Source organism: Rhinoraja longicauda, chromosome 6, assembly GCF_053455715.1.
Source record: "Rhinoraja longicauda isolate Sanriku21f chromosome 6, sRhiLon1.1, whole genome shotgun sequence".
NCBI classification, from domain to species: Eukaryota; Metazoa; Chordata; class Chondrichthyes; order Rajiformes; family Arhynchobatidae; genus Rhinoraja; species Rhinoraja longicauda.
The window spans coordinates 40,371,233-40,383,375 of NC_135958.1; the positions used below are offsets into that span (position 1 = coordinate 40,371,233).

The 12,143-nt window shown below is 46.0% G+C and overlaps 1 protein-coding gene across 1 annotated transcript in view; it reads right to left on the bottom strand.

Moving 5' to 3' along the window:
* Positions 1-12,143, bottom strand: part of fanca (FA complementation group A) — a 119,890-nt gene that overhangs the window by 50,653 nt on the left and 57,094 nt on the right. Inside the window, exons 19-23 of the mRNA XM_078400856.1 lie at positions 11,162-11,222; positions 10,972-11,021; positions 9,078-9,154; positions 7,556-7,663; positions 2,446-2,579 (exon numbers count right to left, since the gene is read on the bottom strand). Coding sequence (XP_078256982.1) covers positions 2,446-2,579; positions 7,556-7,663; positions 9,078-9,154; positions 10,972-11,021; positions 11,162-11,222 — 430 coding nt within the window. The remainder of the gene's footprint in view (positions 1-2,445; positions 2,580-7,555; positions 7,664-9,077; positions 9,155-10,971; positions 11,022-11,161; positions 11,223-12,143) is intronic.

Below are 12,143 nucleotides of genomic sequence, written 5' to 3' on the forward strand. Positions count from 1 at the left end.
AGCGATCCCCGCACATTAACACTACACACTAGGGACAATTTTTACCTTTACAAAGCCAATTAACCTACAAACCTGTACGTCTTTGGAGTGTGGGAGGAAACCGAAGATCTCGGAGAAAATCCACGCAGGTCACAGAGGGAACGTACAAACTCCGTACAGGCAGCACCCGTAGTCGGGATTCGCTGTAAGGCAGCAACTCTACCGCTGCGCCACCGTGCCGCCCATCGACAGAACTAATCATGTATTTTTTTCCCCAATGAATACACAACAAACTGCAAATGCCGGTTTACAAAAAAAACAAAAAAACCCAAAGTGCTGGAGTAATCCAGTGGGTCAAGCAGCATCTCTGGAGAACATTAGATACGTACCATCTTCTGATGAAGGACGCTAACCTGAAACGCCACCTGTCCATGTTCTCCAGAGGTGCTGCCTGACCTGCTGCATGACCTGCTGCATTACTCCAGCACTTTGTTACAGATTTTTAAATCATAGAGTCAGATTTCCATGGAGGTAACGGTTTTATCTACATTGGTACACTCAGATAAAATGGGTATTGACACCAACAGGATAACTTATAAGGAAAATAAAAAAAATCAAACAGAATAAAAACAGGCCACTGTGTTCATGTTCTGTTTTGTTTTAGTTTTGAGATGCAGCGCGGAAACAAGTCTTTCGGCCCACCGGGTCCGCGCCGATGAGTGCTCCCCGCTATCGTAGATCAACACGATCCTAAACCCACTAGGGATAATTTACATTTATACCAAGTCAATTAACCTACAAACCTGTACATCTTTGGAGTGTGGGAGGAGACCGAAGGCCTCGGAGAAAACCCACGCAGGTCACGGGGAGAACGTACAAACTCCGTACAGACAGCACCCGTAGTTGGGATCGATCCCGGGATTGAACTTTGGCGCTGTGATCTCACTGATCAGTCCGCAATCCTTTCCCACTCCTCTGCAGCAACTACTCCCCATGTTTGATTAAGACTCTCAGAATCATATAACACTGAAACAGGCCATTCTCAACTCTGAATGTCACCAATCCATGTTCTCCAGGGTTGCTGCTTGACCTGCTGAGTTACTCCAGCATTCTATGTATTAACCAGCATCTGCAGTTCTTAGTTGCCATAGATACAACAGTGGTGACTAAGAGGCACTTGGATCTGCTGGGAATGGAGGGATGATGATCGTATGCAGGCAGATTAAATTTAGTTTGCCCACTCATCTTCCTATCATCCCTCTCTCCCCTCCCCCCCCCCCTCACCTGTATCCACCTATCACTTGCAGGCTGCAGACACAAAATGCTGGAGTAACTCAGCGGGTCAGGCAGCATCTCTGGAGAGAAGGAATGGGTGACGTTTCGGGTTGAAGATGGATGTCAACCCGAAACGCCACCTATTCCTCTTCTGCCTGATCCACTGAGTTATTCCAGCATTTTGGGTCCACTCTCACTTCAGATGGTCAAATGTGTTAAAAACTGATCTGGGAACGAAACTGAAAGAACCAGAGAGACAAAAGTTAGATTATAAACCAAGGGAGACAGATTCCTTTTACGTCACAGTTAGGCATGGGTGCTGGGGGCAAGGAAGGCACGCCAGCTTGCTGCTTCATTTCAAATTTCTCCTCAGCTTTCGGGCGGCACAGCGGTAGAGTTGCTGCCTTGCAGCGCCGGAGACCCGGGTTCGATCCTGACTACGGGCGCTGTCTGTACAGAGTTCGTACGTTCTCCCCGTGACCTGCGTGGGTTTTCTCCGAGATCTTCAGTTTCCTCCCACACTCCAAAGACGTACAGGTTTCTAGATTAATTGGCTTGGTAAATGTAAAAATTGTCCCTAGTGGGTGTTGGATATTGTTAATGCGCGGGGATCGCTGGTTGGCGTGTACCCAGTGGGCCGAAAGGGCCTGTTTCTGCGCTGTATCTCGAAACTAAACTAAACTTCAGGAGTCTGTATGGAGTTTGTACGTTCAACCCCATGACCTGCCTGGGTTTTCTCCGAGATCTTCAGTTTCCTCCCACACTCCAAAGACAAAATTGTCCCTAGTGTTTGTAGGGCAGTGTTACAGTGCGGGGATCGCTGGTCAGTGCGGACTTGGTGGACCAAAGGGCGTGTTTACGTGGTCCATCTGAAACTAAACTTTGTTTTCTCAACTACTTTATATTTTGAAGGAGTGGCAAAATAAAAATCAGATAAGCACAAAAGCCTGATCAAAGCAGTATGGAATCTCGAGTACAGGCAGAGCCCAGATGAAACAATTGAACAGTTAAACAAATGAAATGACTGAATAACTACGTTATCTGAGAAGTTATAGCAGAATAAAAGCTCTGAGGTTAAACGATTTCTCTCTTGTACACAAAGACACACCCAGAAAGTGTGCACACACCCATCTAGTATGGTTCACAAATACTGAACCAAATATTTAAAATCAAAACCAAAAGAAAACTCACCTCCAATTCCAGAGGCCCCAGTCTATCCGCAACAGTGTCCAGTTGGAGTGGTTTATCCATCGCAGTGCCACCGTCTTCATCGTCTATCATAGTTTTCAATTGTCCACCGATTACAGCAATCTGAGCAGCAACAACTGGAAGAGATTTCACGTCTTCAACACAAACAAATGTACAAAATCCACTTTCAGCTGAAGGGGGGCAGACACTGACCCAACATTACTGTTAAATACTGTCGGCACAGTAATTGAGATGCTGCCTTACAGCGAATGCAGCGCCGGAGACCCGGGTTCGATCCCGACCAAGGGTGCTGTCAATAGACAATAGACAATAGGTGCAGGAGTAGGCCATTCAGCCCTTCGAGCCAGCACCGCCATTCAATGCGATCATGGCTGATCACTCTCAATCAGTACCCCGTTCCTGCCTTCTCCCCATACCCCCTCACTCCACTATCCTTAAGAGCTCTATCCAGCTCTCTCTTGAAAGCATCCAACGAACTGGCCTCCACTGCCTTCTGAGGCAGAGAATTCCACACCTTCACCACTCTCTGACTGAAAAGGTTCTTCCTCATCTCCGTTCTAAATGGCCTACCCCTTATTCTTAAACTGTGGCCCCTTGTTCTGGACTCCCCCAACATTGGGAACATGTTTCCTGCCTCTAATGTGTCCAATCCCCTAATTATCTTATATGTTTCAATAAGATCCCCCCTCATCTTTCTAAATTCCAGTGTATACAACCTAATTGCTCCAGCCTTTCAACATACGACAGTCCCGCCATTCCGGGAATCAACCTAGTGAACCTACGCTGCACGCCCTCAATAGCAAGAATATCCTTCCTCAAATTTGGAGACCAAAACTGCACACAGTACTCCAGGTGCGGTCTCACCAGGGCCCGGTACAACTGTAGAAGGACCTCTTTGCTCCTATACTCAACTCCTCTTGTTACGAAGGCCAACATTCCATTGGCTTTCTTCACTGCCTGCTGTACCTGCATGCTTCCTTTCAGTGACTGATGCACTAGGACACCCAGATCTCGTTGAACATCCCCTCTTCCTAACTTGACACCATTCAGATAATAATCTGCCTTTCTATTCTTACTTCCAAAGTGAATAACCTCACACTTATCTACATTAAACTGCATCTGCCATGTATCCGCCCACTCACATAACCTGTCCAAGTCACCCTGCAGCCTTACTGCATCTTCCTCACAATTCACACTACCCCCCAGCTTAGTATCATCTGCAAATTTGCTAATGGTACTTTTAATCCCTTCGTCTAAGTCATTAATGTATATCGTAAATAGCTGGGGCCCCAGCACCGTACCTTGCGGTACCCCACTGGTCACTGCCTGCCATTCCGAAAGGGACCCATTTATCCCCACTCTTTGCTTTCTGTCTGTCAACCAATTTTCTATCCATGTCAGTACCCTACCCCCAATACCATGTGCTCTAATTTTGCCCACTAATCTCCTATGTGGGACCTTGTCGAAGGCTTTCTGAAAGTCGAGGTACACCACATCCACTGACTCTCCCCTGTCAATTTTCCTAGTTACATCCTCAAAAAATTCCAGTAGATTTGTCAAGCATGATTTCCCCTTCGTAAATCCATGCTGACTCGGAATGATCCTGTTACTGCTATCCAAATGCTCAGCTATTTCGTCTTTTATAATTGACTCCAGCATCTTCCCCACCACTGATGTCAGACTAACTGGTCTATAATTACCCGTTTTCTCTCTCCCTCCTTTCTTAAAAAGTGGGATAACATTTGCTATCCTCCAATCCACAGGAACTGATCCTGAATCTATAGAACATTGAAAAATTATCTCCAATGCTTCCACTATTTCTAGAGCCACCTCCTTAAGTACCCTGGGATGCAGACCATCAGGCCCTGGGGATTTATCAGCCTTCAGTCCCATCAGTCCACCCAAAACCATTTCCTGCCTAATGTTGATTTACTTCAGTTCCTCCATCACCCTAGGTTCTCCGGCCCCTAGAACATTTGGGAGATTGTGTGTATCCTCCTCAGTAAACACAGATCCAAAGTAACGGTTTAACTCGTCTGCCATTTCTTTGTTCCCCATAATAAATTCCCCTGCTTCTGTCTTCAAGGGACCCACATTTGCCTTGACTATTTTTTTCCTCTTCACGTACCTAAAAAAACTTTTGCTATCCTCCTTTATATTATTGGCTAGTTTACCCTCGTACCTCATCTTTTCTCCCCGTATTGCCTTTTTAGTTAACTTTTGTTGCTCTTTAAAAGAGTCCCAATCCTCTGTCTTCCCACTCTTCTTTGCTATGTTATACTTGCTCTCCTTAATTTTTATGCTGTCCTTGACTTCCCTCGTCAGCCACAGGTGTCTCTTACTCCCCTTAGAGTCTTTCCGCCTCTTTGAGATAAATTGATCCTGCAACCTCTGCATTATTCCCAGGAATACCTGCCATTGCTGTTCTACCGTCTTCCCTGCTAGGGCCTCCTTCCAGTCAATTTTGGCCAGCTCCTGCCTCATGCCTCTGTAATCCCCTTTGCTATACTGTAATACCGACACTTCCGATTTTCCCTTCTGCCTTTCCATTTGCAGAGTAAAACTTATCATGTTGTGATCACTGCCTCCTAATGGCTCTTTTACCTCTAGTCCCCTTATCAGATCAGGATCATTACACAACACTAAATCCAGTATTGCCTTCTCCCTGGTAGGCTCCAGTACAAGCTGTTCTAAGAATCCATCTCGAAGGCACTCTACAAACTCTCTTTCCTGGGGTCCATTTCCAACCTGATTTTCCCAGTCTACCTGCATGTTGAAATCTCCCATAACCATCTGTACGGAGATTGTACGTTCTCCCCATGACCTGCGTTGGTTTTCTCCGAGATCTTCGGTTTCCTCCCACACTCCAAAGGCGTACAGGTTTGTAGGTTAATTGGCTTGGTGTAGGATAGTGTTAATGTGCGGGGATCGCTGGTCGGCGCGGACCTGGTGGGCCGAAAGGGCCTGTTTCCGCGCTGTATCTCTAAACTAAACTGGTAAATCCAGGATTCCCCCAGCCATTTGCAAGCTGTGCTCTGCCCCTTGGCCCAGCAAGTAGTCTGAAGAAGGGTCTCGACCCGAAACGTCACCCATTCCTTCTCTGCAGAGATGCTGCCTGACCCGCTGAGTTGCTCCAGTCTTTTGTGTCTATCTTCAAGTAGGCCACACGGCCTTCTCTCGCTGCTGGGTTTGACGGTGCAGGATCTACTAACCATTCAACCAACTGGTGATTTACAGGGGGATATGGGCAAGGAAAGGCTTGCGTGTTTGCTTTCATTGTTCTCATTCTTAAAAAGTGTTCCTGCTTTAGTTTAAAACAAAAACAATATTTTTTCCGTTTCTCATTTCTTGCAGAAGGGTTTGGAGACTACCTGAAACTATATGAAAAATGGACAGCTGGCAAAATTGGAGCCAAGGGTTTAGTCATTCATCAATATGGAGCATTATCTCTGTTTCTTAATTAACATCAGTCTGAAGAAGGGTCTTTACCCAAAAGGTGACCCATTCCTTCCCTCCAGAGTTACTTCAGCTTTTTGTGTCTACCTTCGATTTAAACCAGCATCTGCCGTTCTTTCCTACACATTAACTAGTTTCTCTTTCCACAAATTCTGCCGGACTTGGTTTCCACCATTTTCTGTTTTTATTTCAGACAGATAGTACTGAAGTGGCTGGGACATGTTGGCCGGTGTGGGCTTTGGGCTGAAGGGCCTGGTTCCATACTGTATCACTCTAGTTCCAGGATCTGCAGTTTGTCATTTTCAGTTTCCAGAGTTCTGTGGGCAAAGGGGCTTGTTTCGATCTCCCCACATCATTCGACAGCCTGCAATTGCTCAACTCTCTGGCTGAATCTCCTCGCGTCCTAGCCGCCTACATCAGTATGAAACAATGGGGAATTGGTGGGGACTACTTGAACTGGGGAATTGTTGGGGACAATGGGGACCAGTCTGGGGAAAGGGAAACGAGAGATATAGACGATGATGTAGAGAGATAAAGTGCTGAGGTTTTGCTAAGTGAGGCTTGTTCCTTGGCCCCCCACTTGTTGTTCTGCTTAACTAAGAATGGATGTTAAGCGCTTTTGAAGCAGTAGGGAGAGGTTTTACCAGAATAATATTTGTAATGAGAACAGTCTTATGAGGAAAAGTTGGATAGGCTAGGATTGGATCTACTGGAGTTGGGGGGGGGGGGGGGGGGGGGGGAGAGAGAGATTACAACTGAACCATACAATGTTCTGAGGGGTAACAACGGGATAGATGGGCAGATAAATCGTCTTGTGGATATATCTGGAACTAAGGATCACAGTTGAAAAACAAGTGGTCAACTATTTAAAACAAATGAGGACATTTTGTCCTCTCAGAGGTCATAGGTCTTCAGAACTCTCTTCCTCAAAATTATTAAATATTTTTACACCAGAGGAGGAGTCCTGATAAGCAAAGAGGTGAAAGAATGTTACCAAGGATCAATAGGAATGCAGATCGGAGGTTACAATCAGATCACTCTTGATGTGTTAAATGTAAGGTTGCCAACTGTCCCGTATTAGCTGTGACATCCCGTACTTTGGGCTAAATTGGTTTGTCACATATGGGACTACCCTTGTCCCGTATAAGGCCCGGGGAGCGCTGTAGGCCCGGGGGCCGCTGTAGGCCAGGACAGTGTAGGCTAACGGAGTGTGTTCGGGGAGCAGGGCTGAGTGTGTTCGCCAAACGGAGGTTGCGTAGCAACCCGCCTCCCGTCTTGGGTGGCTGCCATTGGTGGAGTGGGAGCACGTGGCCATTGGCTGGGTGAGGTCAAGTGGGGCGCGGGCGGTGACGTCACCTTTTGTCCCTTATTTGGCAGTTAGAAAGTTGGCAACCCTGGTTAAACGGCAGAATGGTCTCAAGGAGCAAAATGGCTTCCACTGCTTGTATTTTGACCATTCACATCAAAAACGGATGTTAATGTTTCCTCTTAAAAGTCACAGATGATATTAGCTTTGGAAACTCTTAACAAAGGCTTAGGACAAGGCAAACCTGCACCCAAACTCCTCCACTTTTTTCTCAAAACTAGTTACGATTATTTCGCGACCAGTGTCATTCCAACAACACGCCCCTCCTACCATCAGTTTTGCTTGGGTCGATGGCCACCTTCCTCAGCTCTTCTAGAGCGGCTGACAAGACTTCAATTGGCTCTCTCCGATGCTCCATTGCCTCAGATGTGGAAACACCTAATTTCAAAATGATAAATTAATTTTAAAATCCATAAATCTTATGCTATTTCATTACAATTTTAAGGTTAGATTTTCAAGTATGTCATTCTACGGCTCCTTGCTTCACTTAAAAATTGCCAACAATAAACTCGCATATGGCTTCTGATGAATATATACGTGAATATTCACCACCGTGTCTGCATTTAACGTTTCATGCCTTTGGATATCATATCATATCATATCATATATATACAGTCGGAAACAGGCCTTTTCGGCCCACCAAGTCTGTGCCGCCCTGCGATCCCCGTACATTAACACTATCCTACACCCACTAGGGACAATTTTTACATTTACCCAGCCAATTAACCTACATACATATGACTTGCCATTTATAAAATTTGTGCACTACTAGTTATCCCATGGCCCAGAACATGAAGTGATTCGTGAACTGCCACCAATTATTTTTATTACAAGCAGAAACCTCCAAATCCCCATAAATAAGGATAAAAAAAGGCAAGAGAGAGAGAGAGAGAGGGAGAGAGAGAGAGAGAGAGAGAGAGAGAGAGAGAGAGAGAGAGAGAGAGAGAGAGAGAGAGAGAGAGAGAGAGAGAGAGAGCACAAGCAAAGATACTAGAGGAACAAGATGGACCACTCCGTTGAAATCGCCTACACTTTAGTGTAGTACGCAAAGGAGCGTAATGTCGGCCATTTTAGTAGGCAAAACCCGCTGTTCGCTATGCCTCTCGCAGTGTAATCAGTGTTTTGGGGGAACAGTATGTGTGATGATACCATTAAAATGCAGAATATATCTCATCTATCAATTCACAGATTTTTGTTATTTTCCTTTTAAAATGTTTCTGCAAGTTTCTGCCTACTAAAATGGCGCCATGACATACTACGGTTTTTAGAGTCGAGTGGTCTATCTTGCTCTAGTATCTTTGAGCACAAGGTAAATGAGATAAATTGGAGGGGAAAGAGGGTCAGGATCAAGAGTTGGGGTAATGGAGAATACACAAGGAGTAGAAGAGGTAGCTGATCTATCTCTCCCTCCTAACCCCATTCTCCTGCCTTCTCCCCATACCCTCTGACACCTGTACGAATCAAGAATCTATCACTGCCTTAAATATATCCACTGAATTTGCCTCCACAGGCTTCTGTGGCAAAGAATGCAACAGATATTCCTCCTCATCATCTTCCTGAAAGACTATCCTCTAATTCTGAGGCTGTGACCTCCAGTCCTAGACTCTCCCACCAGTGGAAACATCCTCTCCACATCCACTCTATCCAAGCCTTTCACTATTCTGTACGTTTCAATGAGGTCCCCTCCTCATTCTTCTAAACGTCAGCGAATACAGGCCAGGGCCGTCAAACGCTCATCCACTCATCCTTGGGCCACATCACAATCTCATGAAGCTTTGCGGGAGAGTCTAACCTTCAAGCAGTCGCTGCTTCTCTCTGCTGCAGGCCTGGACGTAGCTTGCGTACATGGTATCTGGTATTTTATCTGCCCTGATGAAAGAAAACAAAGGGTTGACCAACCATTAATTACTGCATAAAACAGCAAAAACCCCAATAATTATGTACGGAAATCACTGATTGAATGATGTACAGCAAAGCTGCTTACTGCATCACACGTTCACAACATGTTTAGGGCGGTCACGGTGGCGCAGCGGTAGAGTTGCTGCCTTACAGCGAATGCAGCGCCGGAGACCCGGGTTCGATCCCGACTACGGGTGCTGTCTGTACGGAGCTTGTACATTCTCGCTGTGACCTGCATGGGTTTTCTCCAAGATCTTCGGTTTCCTCCCACACTCCAAAGACGTACAAGTTTGTAGGTTAGTTGGCTTGGTAAATGTAAAAATTATGGGTGTAGGATGGTGTTAGTGTGCGGGGATCGCTGGTCAGTGCGGACCCGGTGGGCCGAAAGGGCCTGAGAATGATCAGCCATGATCACATTAAATGGCGGTGCTGGCTCGAAGGGCCGAATGGCCTCCTCCTGCACCTATTGCCTATTGTTTCCGCGCTGTATCACTAAACTAAACTGTAGACTGTCACAACCTCAATTCCAAGGAACAGAATGACAAATCGTTCTCTGACCCCAGCTACCTGCCCTCTTCAGTGATGATTCCCCGACTGCCACCACTGCCAACTCTGCCCTGCATCCCAGTCCCAGCATTTGTGTCACCTCAAGCCAAGCCACACCGCCCTCAACTGAAGCTCCGCGCGCAAAGATCAGACAACCCCAGAGCCATCCACCCATGCTGTCTGATCGCAATCCCCTGATGCTACTTCCCAGTCGATGGAGATTTCCACGTGCAGGAGCATCTTACTTGCACGCCATCATCTCACACAAAACAGTATCATAGCTATCATCAAAACAGACAAAAAGACACAGCTTGGACACAGACCCTTCGGCCGACTGAATCCATGTTGACCATCAACCACGTATTTACACTAATCCCGCATAAATCCATTATCTTATTCTCCCCCACGTTCTAGTTAATTACTTGGATTGGTGGGGGGGGGGGGGGTGGGAGAGGAGGAAAACAAGGGATAGTAAATAAATACAGCCTAGCAAATGGCACCCTCTTACTTAAAACAATAAAGTGATTTAAATTCTTCAGTTGCCTAGGTTGGATTGGCTCTCATGTTTCTAGACATTAATCCAAACCGATGTTGGATTAGTTTAGAGATACAGTGTGGAAATAAGCACTTTGGCCCACCAAGTCCGTGCCGACCAGCGATCCTCGCACATTTACACTATCCTACACACACCAGGGACAATTTACAATTACACCAAACCAATTAACCTACAAACCTGTACGTCGGAAGAAACCCACGCAGGTCACGGGAAGAACATGCAAACTCCGTACAGACAGCACCCGCAGTCAGGTTGGAACCCAGGTCTCAGGCACAGTCAGGCAGCAACTCTACTGCTGCGCCATTACAATGAACCATTCTTATCCCACCCCCCACCCCCCCACCAAGACCTGAACATGGAAACACTCAGACTTCATCCCGAGAGTCCTTTATTATTCATTAATCAGTTAGATGAAGTTCACATTTCCCCAAATGCAAAATTTCCACACGCCACTTAATGGCATGCAAGTAAAGCCACCATCTTATGCTGAATTATGAATAGATTTATACCTTGCAGACACACCGCGATTATTTATTCAGCAATGACAACATTCAAATACTATTTATCGGAGGGACTGATTGGCGCCACGTGAATAGAAGTTTTTCTTTCCTGGCAATTGCTTTGTCTCTTTCAATGCTCCCAATGGAGATGATCATATCACTTCAGGTCCAGAGTGTCAGCTTACCTTTTTAAGGCGTCAATAAAGGCCATGTGTGAATCCAGTGTGAGTGGCAGCTGTAAATAATGGCACAAGTCATTAAAATTCAACTATTCCACATTCCATGGAGAAATGTCATAATTCAATGAAGCTCTGCTCACAATGTCCTTTGTTTTTTTTAATCACAATTAAACTTCAAGATACAAGAAATACTAACCACTCGAGGGGCAAGCAGAGTCGGCAAAAATCGTGCCAGGTAATAAGGCCTTCGGAAAATGCTGCAAAACAAACAAACAAACTCAGCTTTGAAATTGTTTCGTTTATTAGCTCAGAGATATAGCGTGGAAACAGGCCCTTCATCACACCAAGTCCACACCGACCAGCGATCCCCGCACATTAACACTATTCTACACACACTTGGGACAATTTACACTTACACCAAGCCAATTAACCTACAAACCTGTACGTCTTTGCAATGCGGAAGGAAACCGAAGATCGTGGAGAAAACCCACGCAGGTCACGGGGAGAACGTACAAACATCAGTTGTCAGGATCAAACCCAGGTCTTTAGTTTAGTTTAGAGATACAGCAAGGGAAACAGGCCATTTGGCCCACCGGGTCCGCACCGACCAGCGATCCCTGCACCCAAACACAATCCTATATCCACTGGGGACAATTTTTACATTTACCAAGCCAATTAACCTACAAACCTGTACATCTTTGGAGTGTGGGAGGAAACCGAAGATCTCGGAGAAAACCCACGCAGGTCACGGGGAGAACGTACAAACTCCGTACAGACACTGCAAGGGTCTCTGGCACTGCAAGTGCTGGAAGGCAGCAACTCTACCGCTGCGCCACCGTGCCACCCTTGTCTGTTGTAAAACTCTTCATTTTCAATAATTTACAAAATGTAGCTTCTGAATTCAGCAGGTGGTCAATATGAACAATGTGTAGGAAGGAACAGCAGATGCTGGTTTAAACCAAAGATAGACACCAAAGCTAGAGTGACTGAGCAGGTCAGGCAACATCGCCGGAGAAAAGGAATGTGCCATGTTTCGGGTCGAGACCCTTCCATGACCCTTCAAGACGATGAACAATGTTGTTAAAAGAGCAGGTAGACACAAGATGCCGGAGTAACTCAGCGGGTCAGGCAGCATCTCTGGAGAGAAGGAATGGGTGACGTTTTGGGGTCGAGACCCT